This window comes from Amia ocellicauda, chromosome 16 (assembly GCF_036373705.1).
Source record: "Amia ocellicauda isolate fAmiCal2 chromosome 16, fAmiCal2.hap1, whole genome shotgun sequence".
Lineage (NCBI taxonomy): Eukaryota > Metazoa > Chordata > Actinopteri > Amiiformes > Amiidae > Amia > Amia ocellicauda.
The window spans coordinates 27,004,043-27,024,844 of NC_089865.1; the positions used below are offsets into that span (position 1 = coordinate 27,004,043).

General features: G+C 44.7%; 5 protein-coding genes across 5 annotated transcripts; 2 read left to right on the forward strand and 3 right to left on the reverse strand.

Annotated features, from left to right (window-relative positions):
• Window positions 1–358: 358 nt before the first annotated feature.
• On the forward strand, window positions 359–808 carry LOC136711868 (histone H2B). Its single transcript, XM_066688431.1, has one exon. The coding sequence runs from the start codon at window positions 387–389 to the stop codon at window positions 759–761; it is 375 nt and encodes a 124-aa protein (XP_066544528.1). The 5' UTR covers window positions 359–386; the 3' UTR covers window positions 762–808.
• Window positions 809–1,146: 338 nt separating this feature from the next.
• LOC136711326 (histone H1) lies at window positions 1,147–1,706 on the reverse strand. The gene is made up of 2 exons (XM_066687492.1): window positions 1,295–1,706; window positions 1,147–1,172 (listed from the first exon to the last, which is right to left on the reverse strand). The coding sequence occupies exons 1-2, from the start codon at window positions 1,656–1,658 to the stop codon at window positions 1,147–1,149; spliced, it is 390 nt and encodes a 129-aa protein (XP_066543589.1). The 5' UTR covers window positions 1,659–1,706.
• A 12,344-nt stretch (window positions 1,707–14,050) lies between these two features.
• Window positions 14,051–14,384, forward strand: LOC136711667 (histone H4). The gene has a single exon (XM_066688053.1). It carries the CDS (start codon window positions 14,055–14,057, stop codon window positions 14,358–14,360), a length of 306 nt encoding a protein of 101 aa, XP_066544150.1. The 5' UTR covers window positions 14,051–14,054; the 3' UTR covers window positions 14,361–14,384.
• Window positions 14,385–15,320: 936 nt separating this feature from the next.
• On the reverse strand, window positions 15,321–15,837 carry LOC136711666 (histone H3). The gene has a single exon (XM_066688052.1). It carries the CDS (start codon window positions 15,776–15,778, stop codon window positions 15,368–15,370), a length of 411 nt encoding a protein of 136 aa, XP_066544149.1. The 5' UTR covers window positions 15,779–15,837; the 3' UTR covers window positions 15,321–15,367.
• An 899-nt stretch (window positions 15,838–16,736) lies between these two features.
• On the reverse strand, window positions 16,737–17,439 carry LOC136711719 (histone H1-like). The gene has a single exon (XM_066688160.1). It carries the CDS (start codon window positions 17,398–17,400, stop codon window positions 16,756–16,758), a length of 645 nt encoding a protein of 214 aa, XP_066544257.1. The 5' UTR covers window positions 17,401–17,439; the 3' UTR covers window positions 16,737–16,755.
• Between the last annotated feature and the right edge of the window lie 3,363 nt (window positions 17,440–20,802).

Here is a 20,802-nt window from a genome sequence, read left to right on the forward strand (position 1 = left end):
GGCGGGAATATGTGTCTAACGCAGGTTTATTTATTCGCCTTTTAACCTGATATTAATCGTAATATCGGAGGTATAATGTAATTAAAAATGAAGACAAACGTATACATGTAATTAAATGTTGGATTTTCTGCAAATTATTATACATGTGGTAAATTCAGTCGTAATGTGTTAGAAAGGGGTTTTGGAAAACCAGTCTAAACTAGTCCTGTCCACCCTGGACTTCTCATAGCGAGGCAGAGAAAAGTGAACGTCATAAAATAAGGGATACGAACCAATGAACGGTCTTCTTGGGTTTAACTATCTTATTTGCATAGAGCTGCTATAAATAGAGGCGTTGTGAGACGAGCCTGTCATTCGTCTTTTAGATTTTCTAACAAACCGAAACGATGCCTGAACCAGCGAAGTCTGCTCCCAAGAAGGGCTCCAAGAAAGCCGTGACCAAGACGGCGGTGAAGGGCGGCAAGAAGCGCAGAAAGTCCAGGAAGGAGAGCTACGCCATCTACGTGTACAAAGTGCTGAAGCAGGTGCACCCGGACACCGGTATCTCTTCCAAGGCCATGGGCATCATGAACTCCTTCGTCAACGACATCTTCGAGCGCATCGCCGGCGAGGCCTCCCGCCTGGCGCACTACAACAAGCGCTCCACCATCACCTCCCGGGAGATCCAGACCGCCGTGCGGCTGCTGCTGCCCGGAGAGCTGGCCAAGCACGCCGTGTCTGAGGGCACTAAGGCCGTCACCAAGTACACCAGCTCCAAGTAAACCCGATCGGAAGCTGAACGAACCCAAAGGCTCTTTTAAGAGCCACGCACTCGGTCTGTGAAAGAGATTCCTTTTATGTTCTCGAGTTACCTGGGTGCGTATATGAGGTGTAGATGAATACTCCTTAAAGAGATGTATACGTTTTTTGAGGAGATATTTGTAATGTACTTCAAAGCAGGGGAGTCTCCGGTCTTGCCTGTGGCAGCTTATCAGTGTCTAGGCTCGCTCTCCACGGATGCGGCGGGACAGCTGGATGGATGTCTTTGGACATGATGGAAGCTAATAGGTTTGTGTGTTTACGCAGGGCAACATTTTAACTGGCTAAATTATAATTGCATGCAAACGTGTTCACCGGTTATGTCTCCTATTAACTATTATTTATTTCTTAGTAGACTCCCATGGCCAGAGCGACTTACAAAACATGAGTATTCATCTCAAATGTGTCGCATGGGTTACTAAATGTGGATAGATTTTTGCAGTGATGCTCACATAGAATTCATGCAAATAGCCTTGGATGAAAAACTTTAATTTACTAGCCGAATATAAAATATTAGCGGTCTTCGTGGCGGGCTTCTTCTTGGCCTCCGCCTGCTGCTTGTTCAGCTTGAAGGAGCCCGAAGCGCCGGTGCCCTTAACCTGCACCAGAGCGCCCTTGGTCACCAGGCTCTTGACTGCAACCTTGACGCGGGAGTTGTTCTTCTCCACGTCGTAGCCGCTGGCCGCCAAGGATTTCTTCAGAGCGGCCAGCGAGACGCCGCTCCTCTCCTTGGAAGCGGACACAGCTTTAACGATCAGATCGCTCACGCTGGGTCCTGCCTTCTTGGGCTTGGCGGCGGCTTTCTTCTTGGGCGCCTTGGCCGGAGCGGCGGCGGGAGCTGGAGCGACTTCTTCCGCCATTTCTCTGTCTCTGTGTAAATGCGATTCACACCGTGTGGAGACTGCGGCTCTGAGGGGCGGATCTTATACACTATATGAGAACCGTATAGACTCAACCTCAGGCTCGGCACTTCTCTTGCGCACACCGCCTCTCGGATTTGTGTTTTCTCTCCACAGAAAATCAGAGAGAAGTAGAAGAAAAAGACCACAAAACAAAAAGAAAACACACGAGGTGCAAGCAGAATCCCCCATTCGTCAATATTAATCAGGCCTTTAGTAATGACCGCGGCGTGTTTTTCACCGAGAAGCCGAAAACCTACCAAAACAGCTTCCAAACGCAGCCACCTCGATCTTACGTCCTCATATCTTTCCGAAATAAAGTCACTATAATCCTCTTAAAAGATTGAAAATCCCCCTTCGATATGAAGCCAAGGCCCCTCTGAGGCCATCACATGCAGTATAATGTCTGTAAAGACTATTACCCAGTATCAATATCTCTTTTGGTGTAGTGCAGATAGCACACTAAGAATCAATCGACTCGACAGTGGTGCAGTTTTAGTCGCAGAGTGGTGGAGAAATTCTAATTGCAGATTTTAGTGTGAGGTACCCTATTATTATTATTATTATTATTATTATTATTATTATTATTATTATTATTATTATTGGTGAGGGACAGTGTCCTGTCTACTTGCCGAAAATATTGCATTTGCACCATTGTTGCAGCAAGATAGTGCAACCCATGTATGTATTTCATCTTTGTGTATTGCTCTGGAGAGGCCAGATGCAGTAGTTCTGTGTAGCAGATTTTTAGTAAAACATTTTCATCCAAGGCCAAATAAACAACAGAAAACAAAGTCTGTGATCGCGTCTTGGGGAGAATCAACCTGAGTCCTGAGTCTCTGTGGATAACGGAGAATAAATCCACTACAAAGTGAACAGGACTTTTTTGCTGTGTGTGCCCTCAGGTGCTATTTGGAATGGACTAATAACATTCGATGCTCGGACCAACTGTTTGTGTCCTATAGAGCGAGAATACAGGGCCAGGTGCTTTCAAACCAGGACCTCTCGCGTTGGATTGTGGTCACTATTAACATGGCATCCGAGTCCACAGGGACCCTGGTGCCTGGACACCTGGTGGCCCACTTGACTCAGGGCGTTGCCACATCATGGTCCCTTTTTCAAGGTGCCCCCTTGGCAGAAATTGTGCGGCTGCAGCCTGGGCCTCCCTTTCATTGGGAACCTGGTATTGGCTTCAGCCGAGCCCCAGTAGCCTGTGGGCTCTGGCTCCTGGTCTCTATTCCCTGGACCCTCTTCCCACTCGCCTCCTCCAAGCTACTGCTGCTGATCTACTCCCCTCCTCAACTCCTCACTCCTCTCTGACTGTTTCCCTTCTGCTTTTAAACAAGCTGCTGTCATCCCACTCCTCAAGAAACCTACTCTTGACCATAACTCTCCTCAAACCTACTGCCCTGTCTCCCTACTCCCCTTCCTCTCAAAGACCTTCGAGCGTACTGTCCACCGTCAGCTCTCTGCATTTCTTTCCCATCACTCACTTCTTGATCCTGTGCAATCTAGCTTCCGCACAGCTCACTCCACTGAGACTGCTCTCCTGGCAGTCACTGACTCCCTCAGCTGTGCTCGGGTGGCATCCCTCTCCTCAGTCCTAACCCTCCAATGATCTCTCCGCAGCATTTGACACTGTCGATCACTCCATCCTCCTTTCATGCCTTGCTGACCTTGGAATCTCTGGGACTGCTCTCACCTGGTTCTCCTCCTACTTCAATGACCGGACCTACCAAGTGACATGGCGAGGTTCCTCATCCACCCTCCAACCTCTCCTCACAGGTATACCCCAAAGCTCCATCCTGGGTCCCCTCCTGTTCTCTCTCTACACTCGCTCCCTGGTCCCCCTCATCACATGCCATGGTTTCTCCTACCATTTTTTACGCAGATGATGCCCAGATCTTCCTGTATTTTCCCTCCTCTGACACTCTCATCTCATCTCGTATCTCTTCCTGTTTGTCTGCCATCTCCACATGGATGCGCTCGCACCACCTCAAGCTCAACCTCTCCAAATCAGATCTCCTCTTTTCCCCCCACTCTTCCTCACCATCTGCTGACCTCCCCATCTCAATCCCCTTGGAATCCACCACATTCTCTCCTTCTTCTTCCACTAAAAATCTAGGAGTCACACTCGATCCTACGCTCTCCTACTCTCAGCACATCACCACGCTGACACGCACCTGCAGATTCTTCCTGAGCAACATACGCCGGATCCGTCCCTTTCTCACCGACTACTCAACTCAGCTACTCGTCCAGTCACTGGTCCTCTCCCGCCTGGACTACTGCAACTCCCTCCTGGCCGGCCTGCCTGCATCCACTACCCGCCCACTCCAGCTCATCCAGAACTCTGCGGCTCGTCTGGTATTCTCTCTGCCACGATTCGCACACGCTACTCCACTGCTCCGCTCCCTCCACTGGCTCCCGATAGCGGCACGCATTCAGTTCAAGACTTTGACCCTCACCTACCACTGTCTTGACCACACTGCACCAAGCTACCTTCAGTCACTCATCTCTCCATACATCCCCTCCAGACCACTGCGCTCCTCCAGTGCCAGAAGGCTAACTCTGTCTCCTCTCCACTCTCCTTCCTCAAGAGCCTGCTCCTTCTCATCCCTGGCCCCTAAGTGGTGGAACGACCTGCCCACCGAAGTCAAAACAGCAGAGTCCTTGACCTCATTCCGGCGCTTACTCAAGACGCATCTCTTCTGACAGCACTTGTAATATTAGTCCTCTATCCCTGCTAGATAGCACTTCAGCTTATTATGCTCCTCGCATTCTTGATTGTTTTCCTCCTTGCTCCCTTTCCTGTAGCCCTCGTCTGTAACCCTACATCTTGACAGCACTTAGCTTTCACCGTCCAGCATGTAGGAAGTCTCTTACTGTACTTGTGTAAATTGTAAATTGGAATTTGTAAAATGTATTATTTTGAATTGCTATGTTTTAGCTAAGTTGAATTTGTAATGATTGCCTTCTCTGTATTTTTGCACTTTGTTTGTACTTATGTTGTAAGTCGCCCTGGATAAGGGGGGTGCGAGAGTTGCTCTGATTGCCCCACTCTGTGTATGATACGAGCACATCTGTGGCCTCACTCCTAGCTGTGTTTTAGTAGAACAATTGGCCTTTGCTACTGTGTAAGCGGAGAGTATAAGAGTTGACCTCTGTAGCCTTGTTTCGTATATGCTGGTTATAGACAGTTCCAAGTAAGAGCGTGACTGCGTTCCTCGCTCGGCCCATGTGGTTCCTATCTGGAGCTGTTGCCGAGGCCAACTAGCGATTCGCCTCAGGGGAAATTCCCTAATCAGCTTACTGCCTCCTCCCTTGTGACGGTTTTTGTCATACAGTAACCCTTGGCACTGCATCCCCAATCGCACACTTGCTCCTTCGACAAGTGTACGCTTTGCGTGACGTTGTGCTTACATCACAGAGTGTGCACTTGAGTGAGGAGGGTGCAGGTGAAACTAAAAGCGCACAATGGGACACACTTCAGCGCCAGCATTCAGAGCCTTTGCCTTTGTCTGGAAAAGTACCTACGCAGTCTTTCCTTGTATTTGTATTTAATTAAAATAGTAATAATAATAATAATTTTGAAATACACTGTTCATTAATATCACCTCCTAGTTTTATAGGATACAAATTCAGTAATTAATTAATACATACATTTTTGGTTTAACTTTCTAATTGTATATTTAAATAATGATTATATAATAATTTTATTTTATCTATCTATGTATTATTTCCTTGATACATAATTTAACAATTTCTACAACTGTCTAGCTAACATTACATTTATATGCACCCGCCACTGCTATATTTTCCCAGTTGACTTGTCCCTTGCGGGGCGGAAGTACTAGGGTTGCCATCTTAAGGGCTGTCCCAAACCCTTAGGGAACGAGTGAAGAGAGTCTAATCGAGCTGTTCGTGCCCTGCAATGCTCCCTTCAGTGGAGTGTACAAAAGAGCGCACTTATGCGGAAGTGTTTTAGCGCTGAAGTCCCAGAAGTCTTTGCGTTAAAGGCGGAGTCAAGTCAACTGGGAAAATATACCAGTTGCGGGTCCATACTTGTAATGTTAGCTACACAGTTGTAGAAATTGTTAAATTATGTATCAAGGAAATAATAAGTAGATAGATAAAATAAAATGATTATATAATCATGATTTAAATATACGATTAGAAAGTTAAACCAAAACATGTTTTGGAAACTATCATTTAATTAATTACTGAAGGAGTATCCTATAAAACTAGGAGGTGATATTAACGAACAGTGTATTTCAAAATTATTATTATTATTATTATTATTATTATTACTACTATTTTAATTAAATACAAATACAAGAAAAGACTGCGTAAGTACTTTTTCAGACAAAGGCAAAGGCACTGAATGCTGGCGCTGAAGTGTGTCCCATTGAGCGCTTTTAGTTTCACCCTACACCCTGCACCCTCCTCACTCAAGTGCATACTCTGTGACGTAAGCACAACGTCACGCAAAGTGTACACTTGTCGAAGGGTGTAGGGATCAAGTGTGCGATTTGGGACGCAGCCCAAGTCTCCCAGCAAAAGAGGACGTTCCTGTGTAGACAGGAAATAGGAATTGACTTGTTTCGAGTGACAGGCACAAGGGCCAGTGGCAGCTTTGATATAGAGATGTTTTGATTGGGTTCCAATGGAAGTGTAACTGAAACCCCTCCCCCTTGCGCAGTGCTTCATTTTTCAGTGGTGCAAATATAATATATTTGACATGAAGACAGGGCAGTGGGCATCAAAAGGTCTGAATAATTATGCAATCAACATATTTATATTTGTTCTCTTTAGTTTCTCCTTACATTTACTGTACTTATCTTACTATTGAAAGTCTTCAATTTGAGCATTCAAGTTTTGAATAAAATATAAAGTTTTTAAAAATGTGTATGCATCATTTTGTAATTTCACAAAATGGGACAACATAGCAAAGTTTGAATACATTTGTAACACATTATACTGTATATATATATATATATACACATTGCCGCCTTTTTATTTCATTGAAAATAGTCAAAATGACACCGATGCTGTGATTGGTTAAAACTGTCCTACTAAAGCGCATGTGCCAGTGCTGTTTCGTGATAGGACAGATTGATGTGAAAATGTAAACCAATCATGAAGAGACAGATGTCTTTAAATGAGACTTACAGAGTTTTCTTTACTATCATAAACCTTAACCGAATACTTTGAACATAATCGGAAGAGGCAAAACCGGCGGAAAACAGAGGGCGAAGGCTAAGACTCGCTCATAGTGATGGGCATTTCGATTGTTTTAAGTGCCTCGATTAATTTGATTCAGTTCAGTTTGGTGAATCGATTAATTTAGTTTATTTCGTTCACTGATTCAAACCAATGCAGACGGAATCAGGATAGGTTAGATAGATTTGAACCAGTGAAGCAAGTCATTCACTGCACACCACAAAAGCTAGGAAAAGTCTATATTTGACTTAGTTAAATTAAATAGTTGTCACAAATAAATATTTTAAATCTCGGAGATAACAGTTTGAAGCATTAACATTATTTAGCCAACACGATTGAATATATTGTTTGGACAAGGGTGTCTGATCAGAAATAATAAAAATAATAATATTGTTAAATAAATGTCTTATGCATAGGTGTATCTCAATTATTATTAATATTAAGTAGTGGTCATTTTGTTGATTTAACTCAAGCTGACTTGCAAGTATTAATAATAGTTTGTGCAAAACAGATCTAATATTTATACATTGTATTTATATTTGGCAGACGTACCCAATGAATATAAACTGTAATACACACACACACACACACACACACACACACACACACACACACACACACACACTGCCAGCTCAGTGTTGACATCACAGAACTCTCTCTCAGCTGACTGCTATGACATCACAAAGCATGTACATTCCATTGCTACCCGTCTGTCAATCACTCACTGTCAGTCAGTCAGGCTGCCTGGCTGGCTGGAAAAGGGGGGGGGCTGCTTTCTGCTGCTGCTGCGTACCTTAGCAAGCTTATTTGCTTGACTGCCCCTCCTCCTCCTCTGCCCGCATGCCCACCTATGCCCGATCTGCTATTCATCTGGATCACAGTTCCGTCCCAACAGGGCAGAGCCTCCCAAAAATGGTACAAACTCATCCATGTTCCCCTCCACAGAAAGCTTTAGTGAAATACTGTTTATTGGTATTACGAAAATAAAAACACACAATTTTAATACTTATGATTAAACAATTGTTAAAAAGAAAGCTCTAAAATCACTTAAAACTTTTAAAATCTTAACGTGATTAAAATAAACCAAAATACATTAACTCAAAATATACATGTGCAACAAATCATTCAAATCAAACTGTGCTTTAAGGGCAAACTGCCAAACCAACAAAACAGTCAAATGCATTAAAGTAAATGGAAAATGCATCAAATAAATCAATAAAATAACAAAACCATCAAAAAAACAAAAACAAAACAATCTGATGCATTTAAATCATAAACATAACAGTTAACGCATTTGACAAAAGAAAAAAAACAAAACAGCCAAACAAAACAAGTGCATTTTAAAATCCAGAATTCATTAAAACCAATTAAAGGTCATTTTTAAAAAACAATCATTAATCAATAAAAACAATTATTAATCAGTAAAAGAATAAAAGATCTCAGACTCGGGCTCCAGCAGGGGGAGATGGCCATCCCCGGAGGTGGTGTCCCATCATGGGATCCTGAGCTCCCCCAGATCATGAATGTGCCAGTTCTTGAAGGCTTCCTCCTTGCCCCTCTGATGGACCTCCAGATTGACGTAGTCCCAAACTAGGACCATGCCCCTCCGCACAATGACAACTGGGTCCAGCTCCTGCTTGTTGAACAGACTGTTGTTCCGTCCCTTCCACAGGGCCTGTTTCACTGTGCAGATGACACGCCAACAGCACCTGAAGGTTGGAGATGTAATTCCCTTGGCTGGTCCATATACGATTCGCTGGGCGGTCGAACGCACAGAAACGGCTAACCTGCGGAGGAATGGGAAAAAACAGGAGCCAGACCCTGCAAGAGGAGGGGCAATCCCTAAAGATATGAGCCTCTGTCTCCCTTCCCAGGCAACCCTTGTAGGGGCAGGTGTCAAAAAGGGCCAAACCCCTTCTGTACATGAACAGAACTCACGGCCATCCAGGAGACATATTTCTGCGTAGCGTTAGCCCAGATAAACCGTCAGGTTTTGGAAGGGAAATCTTCTGGGTAGATCTCATCTGACTACAGATGGTCTTGTAGTCCCAGGAGACCAGCACGACTTTATGGAGGCCATGTAGAATGGCAGGGGATCCCACATGTGCGGCCTGGTGTTATCCATGGCACAGAGGCCGAATGGTCTCAGGCTGCTGGCAAAATAAAAGTGGTTAATAAAACTAACTTTCTTGCCAGCAGCCTGAATGTTCTTGATCACATATGCCAGCCTCTGCGCCTTAATAAGCCGCACAACGTCCGCGACCCTCCTACCTCCATCCACGGTACCCTTCACCATTTGCACTCTTTTCAGCCTCTCCATTTTGCTGCCCCAGACAAACCGAAATATAATTCTGGAAACTAGTTTTGCGGTGACCTTGTCTAGGGGGAAGATCATACCAAAGTAGAGAAGAATCGGGAAGAGGATGGCCTTTACGACCAGCACCTTACCAGCCATCGTTAAGGTCCTTGTGCTCCAGCCGTGGATCTTTCTTTGGACCTTAGATAAGGCTTCCTCCCAGCTCTGGGTGCCCATTTTGGTCCTGTCGATCGTGATCCCCAGAACCTTGATGGCCAGATTCACAAGGAACATGGTCGGCGGGCCCTGGCCAATAGGCCATGCCTGAGAGAGGTAGACCTCGCTCTTGGCCGTATTGACAGCAGCCCCCGTCGCTCTGCAGAAGCTGTCCAGCAGTTCCTCCACCCTGGCCATGGACAGTGCATCCATGCCAGGGCTTTCAGTTGCTCTTCACCGGTGCCTGGGAGATGGAAACCTGTCACCCGTGCGTCCCAGCGGATTGCCTGCATGAACGGCTCCAGACAGAGGGGACAGCCCAATGGTTTGGTCAGGTAGTGGTTCACAAGGACCCTGCGAATGTTAGAGAGAGAGAGACGGCGTGAGGAGCATAAGCGGGAGCGAGAGGAGAAGCTTTAGAATGGCATGTGCAAAAATCAGGAAAGTCGATGCAGAAAATTGAGCTTTCAAAGAGGAATGGACAGACAAATATGCCTTCATTCTTCCCGTAGCGAGTGTCAAACCACTCTGCCTGATTTGTTCAGAGACCGTGGCTCTAATAAAAAGTGCCAACTTGAAGCGCCACTACGAGACAAAGCACAGATCTTTTGAGCAATCATATCCACAGCAGTCTGAGGTGAGGGCACACAAAGTAAACAAACTCAAAGCCCAGTATGATCGGTCCACCAGAGTCCTCTCCTATGCATTCACTGCCCAACAACGTGCAAATGAATGTTCACTAAAAATAGCTTGGATTTTGGGTCAACACCAAAAGCCATTTACAGATGGGGGAGTGGTGATGGAGTGCATGAATGCTGTTGCTGAAACTTTACTTGATGGTAAACAAAAAGACGAGCTGTGTGAAAAGATTAAGCAATCCCAATGTCACGTACAACAACAGCAAGAAAGAGTGAAATACTAACAGAGGATGTATTAACACAGCTTGATGAAGATTTTCAGAGTGCACCATGCATAGCATTAGCTGTTGATGAATCTACTGATGTGAGTGATAATGCCCAGCTTCTGGTGTATGTTAGATTTTAACACAGAGAAGAAGGAATTCTGTGAAGACCTGTTAGGGGTAACACCATTCGATACACATACAAGAGGAAAGGACATATACATGGCCATAAAGGAGATGCTGAGAATGAAGGGGATAGATCTAAAACAAGTGGTCTCTATCACCTCAGATGGGGCCCCTGCCATGATAGGAAGAGAGAGAGGAGCTGTGGCATGTTTGAAAGAGGATAACCATGAACTCACAGCTTATCACTGCATCATTCATCAGTCTGTCCTGTGTGCCAATCTGTCCGAAGATTATGCTGAAGTGATGAATACAATCATGAAACTCATCAACTTCCTCAGGGCATCCACATCTCATCAACATCGACTGCTGAGAGAATTCCTAAAAGATGTTGAGGCAAATGCAAATGACCTACTGCTGCACAACAATGTAAGATGGCTCAGTAAAGGCAGACTGTTGGAACGCTTTTGGTCCATTTGAAAGGAAATAACAGCTTTCCTAGTACAGTTGTGAGTCTTCTTTCTCCACTATGAACATCATTAAAAATAAGTACTCACCAATGAGCACCTACATATGTGCATGAGAATGGCACTGACTCCATTCCAGCCAAGGTTCAAGTTACTGGCAGGGCAAGCAAAGGCCATTTCTCTCACTAAAGAAGAGAGATGTGAAGTGTTCAAATTTGTTCAAAAATCAAATCACTTTTTTCAGAAACAGGCACTTTTGTAATTTGGTTGTGAAAAAAAAAACAGTTTTGCTTGAAATTATAAAATTTGTGATAGGCCTATTTTTATTTATGATTAGGCTGCATATTTATTTTACCTCATGTTTAATGTGTCTGCATTGAAAATGTGCAACAAATATTGTTGAAATGTTATTGAAATGTAGTACTTTGTTTATTAGCTATACATATACAAGAACTACATATGCCCCCAAATCATAGTGCACGTTAGAGATTTTAATGGTTTGGACCTTTGGGGGGAGAAAATGCTAGTCACTGGACCTCATTGAATTCTAATTGTGCACCCCTGTACTAGGCATCAGGGTTGAAGTATCGCACAGTACTGTAGCACAATAAGACCGTGAGACAGTGACTTTGTTCAAACAGACAGACAGGGAAAGAGAGAGTTCTTCATATGAAAATACATTTTAACACTATAACAAGGTAAAAAAGTAAAAAATATATAAAACTATGAAGAGACAGTAATATACTAAACACTAGTGTTTTGAGAGGGTTTGAAAATACTCCTGGTAGTAAACATGGATGCCAGGAATGACGTACAGAAAACACATGGGAACCCCCCCACCCAAAACTGGATATGTTTATTAATGAATTTCAGAAATTTACAATTAAGATTAACCATCAATTATTACATTTTGTGCACCAGTGATTCCTAATGATAGGGGCAAAGCAAACCAGAACACATCTGCACTTCCGCCTCTCAGTCCCAACAGGTTTCACTGGATTTTCATATATTGATTCGACATTATGTGACATTCCTGTTTTGGTGCCATATTTTTCAAGTTTGGTTGTAATACACAGAAGTGAACAATTATATTATAAATGTTTTAACTTTTAGATAAAGAAAAGCAAATATGGATATTCAGATGTTGTTGTGTGAAAGTTACTTTATGCTGCAGAATGATTTAATGCAGGATTTACATTGCATTATGGTAAGGACAGTATGTATATATTAAAATGATGTTGATGTATGTGTAACAAAGGGGAGACATGATTCATAAAGTGCTCGGTTTCATTTATTTATAAATTCATTGTTATGCTAATGTAGGTCAGGTACTGGTAAATATGTGAAATAAAGTTTAAACAAATAATAATAATAATAATAATAATAATAATAATAATAATAATAATAATAATAATAATGAGTAATAAAATAATGAACATAAACAATATTGTGATTTCAAGAACACTGTAACTATATTACTAATAAGCTGTCAATTCCCCTGCCAGTCTCCTGGCCAGGCGACGTGTGAGCATAGTTCTTTTAAAATTTATTTTTTTGAGTTATGAAACAGAAGATGTAAAGTAGAATGACACTGGTTATGGAGAGGACTTCACTGATTTGAATTAAGCTATTTGGTTTCTTGTTGCTTTGTCAATTTATTGTAGGCTTATCAAATCATATCATCAACAGGTGAATCCCATTGCTGTGAACAGCCAAGTGTCCCTGTGTCTCATATGAAGGCATGTTCAAATAATAAGTGTAATTATATTTCCATTGCATCTTAAAGAAAAACAGTCTGTTTTTGTTTTTTTCAAAGCCACAATCTTTGATTGATGAAGCACCTTTGCTTGTATACATTTATGATATACCCCTTCATTCTTGAAACATGTAAAGTAGTAGTTTAATTATTTTGACATTATAATTAGAGAATCCTGTGTTAGCTGTTTAATATTTAGTTATGTTTTTGAGAAAATCGTGGGCTGTATTTTGCTGAGACATCATTGCTACTGACTTCTATATATTTTAAAAATATCTATAAAACACATTAGAAACTATCTTAACCAACTATTATTCAATTGTAACTCCATTCTGATTGTCTTGACTGCCACACATTTTGGTTGGTTTACAGTGTTTCTTAGGAGTCTCACATTTTCAGAATCAGCAGAAGTCATTGACAATGAAGACACAGTAAAATATAGCTGCCAATTCACACAATAATATAACTACAATGAAGGCTCAATGTGTCAAAAATGAGGCATTTAAAATAGCAGCCAATAGGTAACTATAGGTATCTGCACATGATGAGATTGTTGTGTAAGATCAATAGCTTTGATACATACAAGAAAGACAAAACGTTTGAAGCACTGCAGCCTGAGGCATGGACACAGCCAACCACTGCCCTGTTTGCATACAAATTGCATTTTTTCCTTCAAAGCATGGAGTGCTCTGAATATCACATTTGTTCAAACAACCTTTAGCTGACCAGTTGAGAGACTAGAATTGAAAATATCATACTCAAAATGATTATTTTGACCATCTTGCAATCCATCTGTCAAAAAATGAAACTCCAGTGTTATCTGTGTATTTGAAAAGTACAGCTTAAGTTCAAATGTTACTGTGACCGTTGCATCTCATGGAAGCCAAAAACACAACCCACATTCTCTAGACTTCAGAACTGGAATTCCACAAAAGTATGAAAAGGCAAAAGCCCCAAATGATGTAGAATGTGTAGCCTTATAGGTCTGAGTCGATTATATGTTGTGCCATTGTTGCAGCTTGTAGTAAATTGAATTCCAATGTGTAAATATGGAACAGGAAAGAGCAGATGTTGTGAGCTGTCCAATCAAGCAAACTCCCGTTCTCGATTGAAATTATTCTAACGCTTCGCAGAAGCAAATATGTCTGGAAGAGGCAAGGGCGGAAAGGGACTCGGTCCATTATGAATGTACATAGATATGAAAACTAGTTTGGTGTGAAACGGTTAATCAAGGGGACGTTTCTAGCTCCCCATAGAAATGGCGGGCGATTCTGCCTGCCGCTATTCCCTGGCCTCAATCAGGTCCGCTAAATGACTATAACCATGGAGCATTTTCTACTGGAAACTACTGAATCATTTAAGATTACTAGAAGCAAGTATGTCTGGAAGAGGTAAGGGTGGAAAGGGACTCGGTAAAGGAGGCGCTAAGCGCCATCGTAAAGTGCTCCGTGATAACATCCAGGGAATCACCAAGCCCGCTATTCGCCGCCTGGCTCGGCGTGGTGGAGTCAAGCGCATCTCCGGCCTGATCTACGAGGAGACCCGTGGAGTGCTGAAGGTGTTCCTGGAGAATGTGATCCGTGATGCCGTCACCTACACCGAGCACGCCAAGAGGAAGACCGTCACCGCCATGGATGTGGTGTACGCGCTGAAGCGCCAGGGTCGCACTCTGTACGGCTTCTGAGGATAAACCACTGCCTGACCCGACCCGCTCACAACCCAAAGGTCCTTTTAAGGGCAGCCCACACATTCAATGTAGGAGTTTGGATTTCGTTCTTCTGTGTAGAGTGATCTTGTATTCTGTTTCTTCCCTTAGACGTACTTCTCGGTTTTGTTTTGTTTTATCGTCCATACGGTTTTCTGTATTTGCTCTTTTAAGAGCTCAGATGTATACTTGTGGGGATTATATGATGTTGATATCACTAGGTATATTGCCCTTTCACGTAAAATGCCCTGTATTGTATTCATTGATTTTTATATATACGACGATCTATGTACTGCCGAGTGTCCTATATTGTCCCTTGTTTCGCATTTCATCGTAAACTTACATGTTTTTTCAATGTTTCATGCCGAGTTTCCAGTGTAGAGTATGAGATACAAATTATTTAGGATTTATTTAAGATTGAGAGATTAAGATTCCTAGATTTGAATTTGAAACTAACAAAAGATTTTCATTAAATGCGCATTGATATAGGTTTTTATCTGAATGCTGAAATTATCACGCCGCAATGAAAGTAATTGTACATTACATTTAATACACTATTTAGTACGGAATATCGCTATACCAGTGTGAGGAAATACTAGCAAGCCAGTCAGCACGTCTACATTTCTTCTTTATCATCAAGGACTTCAACTCTTGTGTCCCATCAAGTACAAATTAAGATATTTATCGTCGTTATGTTTATTTTCTCGGCTGTTTATGCTTCATGCATCCGTGGCTATTTTAACAACCATAATACACGTATTTTCCTTGAGACAATGAACCTTGAAGATTGTGTACATGTATAAAGCATACATTAAATACATTGATGTTAATTCCGTCTTTGGAAAATGAGATTCACCTTAAAATGATAATGGAAACCCAACACCAATGACTTTAAAATGGAAGTAAAACAAAATGAACTCGCTCTGTTCAGGAGATGTGTGTGGCTCTGAAAAGAGCCGTTGTGTCTCGTTCTCTGGGGTCAGTGTCTAGGCTCGCTCTCCCCGGATGCGGCGGGCCAGCTGGATGTCTTTGGGCATGATGGTGACTCTCTTGGCGTGGATGGCGCACAGGTTGGTGTCCTCGAACAGGCCGACCAAGTAAGCCTCGCTGGCCTCCTGCAGAGCCATGACGGCGGAGCTCTGGAAGCGCAGGTCGGTCTTGAAGTCCTGGGCGATCTCTCGGACCAGGCGCTGGAAGGGTAGCTTGCGGATCAGCAGCTCGGTGGATTTCTGGTAGCGGCGGATCTCCCGGAGAGCCACAGTGCCGGGCCTGTAGCGGTGAGGCTTCTTCACTCCGCCGGTGGCCGGGGCGCTCTTGCGAGCAGCTTTGGTCGCCAGCTGCTTTCTAGGCGCCTTTCCGCCGGTGGATTTGCGAGCAGTCTGCTTTGTCCTGGCCATTCTCACAACCTCAAAATCTAAGCGTAGATTCAGAAATAAAGTGACGACCAGCAGGAACCCTTTTTAAAGCAGACCTTGCCTGAAGCCATTGGCTGAGATTTCATCCGAATGATGATTGGATAACATGTGAATCCTAACCAGTGATTGGCCGTATTTAAATTCGGGCGCCAGTTAGTGCGTTGTATCTGTACCGCCCAGCTTCTAACCGAACGAGCTGCTTCATTGTTCTCCTCGCCCTCTGCCTCCCGCCGTTTTAAACACACTGCAGTAAATGTACTTTTTACACTATAGATAAGACCTATGGATTGTCATTTGTTATAATGTTCATACTAAGATTGATGAAGAATGGATGCAGATCATTGTATTGAGAGAGACACATTAAATGCCCTCTCTCTAAGAGCTTTAAACGAATTTGTTCCTCTCTTTAACTCCCAGTCTCTACTACAGACTAACAGACTGGATTTTTCTTCACAGTGACATGCACTAGCCCAGTGGTAGCCAACCCTGTTCCTGGAAAGCCGCGATCCTGAAAGTTTTCCAGGTCTCTCTAAATCTCCAATCATTGGATACCTTGAACACAGGGATATTGTGTCTAATTAAGATCCACAATTGGTTCGATTTAACGATCGGGATAGAACATAATTATGTATACCCTGCGGCTCTCCTGGACCAGGGTTAGTCATATACAGGGCGACTTACACAATATAAGAGCAATACAAAGTGCAATAATACAGTACAATTCAGAGCATAATGCAATTTAAAAATTCAAATTTACACGAGTCCATAGGAAATACACAATTCACAGGAGGAGAAATAACAGCTTACGGTAAAAGGCAATATTTACACAATTTTAAAGAGTACACGAATAAAGATATACCAGAGATAAGATACAAAAACGAAAATTGCGCTTTTAAAAAGTTGTGGTGGCTCTTAGAAGAGCCGTTGTGGGTCGAGGCGGGGAGCCGGAGTCAATTCCCTCACTTTTTCTTCGGAGCCGCCTTCTTGGCTTTCGGCTTGACGGTTTTGGGTTTGGCCACTTTGGGCTTGGCCGCCTTGGCTTTCTTGGGGCTCTTGGTGGCCTTCTTGGGCGCCGCCGGCTTCTTAGCAACTTTTTTGGGGCTCTTGGTCGCCTTTTTGGCCGCCGCGGGCTTCTTGGCCTTCTTGGGAGACTTCTTGGCGGCCGCTGGCTTCTTCGCTGCGGGCTTTTTGGACTTTGCAGCCGCAGCGGGTTTCTTGGCGGCGGCGGGTTTCTTGGCCGCTGGCTTCTTGGGCTTAGCAGCGGTCTTCGTGGCGGGCTTCTTCTTGGCCTCCGCCTGCTGCTTGTTCAGCTTGAAGGAGCCCGAAGCGCCGGTGCCCTTAACCTGCACCAGAGCGCCCTTGGTCACCAGGCTCTTGACTGCAACCTTGACGCGGGAGTTGTTCTTCTCCACGTCGTAGCCGCTGGCCGCCAAGGATTTCTTCAGAGCGGCCAGCGAGACGCCGCTCCTCTCCTTGGAAGCGGACACAGCTTTAACGATCAGATCGCTCACGCTGGGTCCTGCCTTCTTGGGCTTGGCGGCGGCTTTCTTCTTGGGCGCCTTGGCCGGAGCGGCGGCGGGAGCTGGAGCGACTTCTTCCGCCATTTCTCTGTCTCTGTGTAAATGCGATTCACACCGTGTGGAGACTGCGGCTCTGAGGGGCGGATCTTATACACTATATGAGAACCGTATAGACTCAACCTCAGGCTCGGCACTTCTCTTGCGCACACCGCCTCTCGGATTTGTGTTTTCTCTCCACAGAAAATCAGAGAGAAGTAGAAGAAAAAGACCACAAACCCAAAAGAAAATACACGAGGTGCAAGCAGAATCCCCCATTCGTCAATATTAATCAGGCCTTTAGTAATGACCGCGGCGTGTTTTTCACCGAGAAGCCGAAAACCTACCAAAACAGCTTCCAAACGCAGCCACCTCGATCTTACGTCCTCATATCTTTCCGAAATAAAGTCACTAAAATTTCCTTAAAAGATTGAAAATCCCCCTTCGATCTGAAGCCACGGCCCTTCTGAACCTATGAAATGCAGTATAATGTCTGACAAGAGTATAACCCAGTATCAATCTCTCTTTTGGTGTAGTGCAGATAACACACTTGAGATCACTCAGGTTAATGTGACTCGTAAGATGAACACCTTCGTACTATCTTTCGAAGATACTGTACAATTTGTTAATTTATTAAATCTAATATAAAATCAGGACTGAAATAGACTCACGTTATTTTTAAAGTTACTGCCATTCGTATATTATTAATCCTTTTTAATTTCATATATATTTTATTGCACTGCCATTAATTGTGAGTCATCCTTACAGTTTAAGTGGCAAAGTAAGAAATCTCCCAATTAATTACTACTACTACTAATAATAATAATAATCATCATCATCATCATCATCATGGTGATGATGATGTGGGACGTGCCGTCTTAATGCCATACATATTATTATTATTAGTTTTATGTTTAAGTTGGCAAATTGACAGCACTCTCAGTATCTAGAGTAACGTGTGATGACTGTAAATGTCAAATTCTGACCATTCCTTGCTTAAATATTGAAAAACCAATGTGCTGTTTTGAACCTAGTGATTCTCAATTTGCCTGTGTGTCCAAGATGTGCCTGTTTGTGTCTGACTGCAGTGTCAGTTGGGAATAAACTGTTCTGCCTGTGTGTCACACAGACACAAACACATAGGGAAATGCACACACCGGACTCCGCGCCACCTGGTGTCCCCGGAAACACTTGCACACATGGTGTGGTTAAGCCTACAGGCCTACGCGGCGCTTGTACACTGACCGGCGCCTCTGCTGCACATTTCCCTGTGCACGCACATGTGTGCTCGGCGATGAGCTCCTTTCACCCCCGCCACTGTGCCACTTGCGGTCGATGCACCTTGCCCGCTTGTCAGCTGCCCACCCTGCTACAGCTGCGCCACCACTGTCTGACGTGCATGCGAACGACAGGGAAGAGCGGTAGAGCGACGCCCATGGGTTCCCTCCCCCTCTTCTGAGTCTTCGCTGGCCTCCTCCCCGCAATGCCGTCAGCGGCGGAGGTCAGGCTAAGCGGACAGGGAGCGCGATGAGGCCATCCTTGCTCTCAATAGCAGGATGGACCAAATCTGCGCTCTCCTGGCTGCGCAGGCAGCCCAAGCAGCGCAACAGGTGCCACCACCCCCACACCATGATGCTCCACCACCAGCTCACGCCACGCTGGTGGAGACTGCAGGGAGTGTGTCTGCCCCATCACAGTAGGAGGGCAGCGGACGGGCCACCTGGGAGGAAGACCGCCTGTCTCTGGGTCCTCACGAGGACTCAGACCTCGAGGCTGAGCTCATGGAGGAGGAGCTGGTCGCTCCCACCCCTCCTCCTCCGTTGAGCGTGGACACTCCTCCTGCTCCCAGGGGACAGGGATGTCATCCAGAGGGCCGTGGAGTCTCTCCAGCTCCCCTGGCCCTCTGATCCTGCCCCGCCGCGCTCCAGGTTCAAGAGGGGTCAGCGTGCAGCAGCGGCCCACACGGGCCCTCCCGCTGCTGCCTGACCTCCTCGGTGAACTGAGGGCTAGCTGGGACCATCCGGCAATAGCCCCCAGCATAGCCAGGGGAGGGGAGGCTTATGCCAGGACCCAGGGTGCAGCAGAAGCTGGCCTGGTTGAATTTCCACGCGTGAATTCCAACATAGCCGTGCTCATCTCCCTACCTCCGCTGTCCGGAGGTCTTATGAGGCAGGAGCCCAATCGGCTTGCCTCAGAAACACAGAGAGTCTGCTGGCCCTGTACTTGGCCCAGCTGGCGGAGCCCTCGGAGCATGATGGCGCATCACCAACCCCGCCCCCTATCTCTGAGATAGCAGCCGCGGCTGTCCAGCTCGTCACTATGATGCGCCAGGGGGCAAGGACAACTGGGCGATCCCTGGCAGCCATTGTGGCGGCTCGCCGCCAGCTTTGGCTGTCCCAAACACGGCAGGTCCCTGAGGTGGACAGGACTCGCCTCATGGACGCCCCTATTTCACAGGGCTTTACCTTTGGCCCCTCTGTGGAGGAGATGCTCACACGCACCCTCCAGGAGAGGGAGCAGTCCCTGCAGCTGGCCCGGGTCTACCCCGTAGCAAAATGTATTGATTGAATTGTAAGTCACCCTGGATAAGGGTGTCTGCTAAGAAATCAGGTAATAATATGATTATTCACCCTACATTAATTATTATTATTTACAAAATAAGAGCAATACAAAGTGCAATAATACAGTGCAGTCCAAGGCATAATACATTTTACAAATTCAAATTTACACAAGTGTATACGAGATATACAGTAAACAATATACACTCATCTAAAGGATTATTAGGAACACCATACTAATACTGTGTTTGACCCCCTTTCGCCTTCAGAACTGCCTTAATTCTACGTGGCATTGATTCAACAAGGTGCTGAAAGCATTCTTTAGAAATGTTGGCCCATATTGATAGGATAGCATCTTGCAGTTGATGGAGATTTGTGGGATGCACATCCAGGGCACGAAGCTCCCGTTCCACCACATCCCAAAGATGCTCTATTGGGTTGAGATCTGGTGACTGGTGACAGTTTAGTACAGTGAACTCATTGTCATGTTCAAGAAACCAATTTGAAATGATTCGACCTTTGTGACATGGTGCATTATCCTGCTGGAAGTAGCCATCAGAGGATTGGTACATTGTGGTCATAAAGGGATGGACATGGTCAGAAACAATGCTCAGGTAGGCCGTGGCATTTAAACGATGCCCAATTGGCACTAAGGGGCCTAAAGTGTGCCAAGAAAACATCCCCCACACCATTACACCACCACCACCAGCCTGCACAGTGGTAACAAGGCATGATGGATCCATGTAGTCATTCTGTTTACGCCAAATTCTCACTCTACCATCTGAATGTCTCAACAGAAATCGAGACTCATCAGACCAGGCAACATTTTTCCAGTCTTCAACTGTCCAATTCTGGTGAGCTTGTGCAAATTGTAGCCTCTTTTTCCTATTTG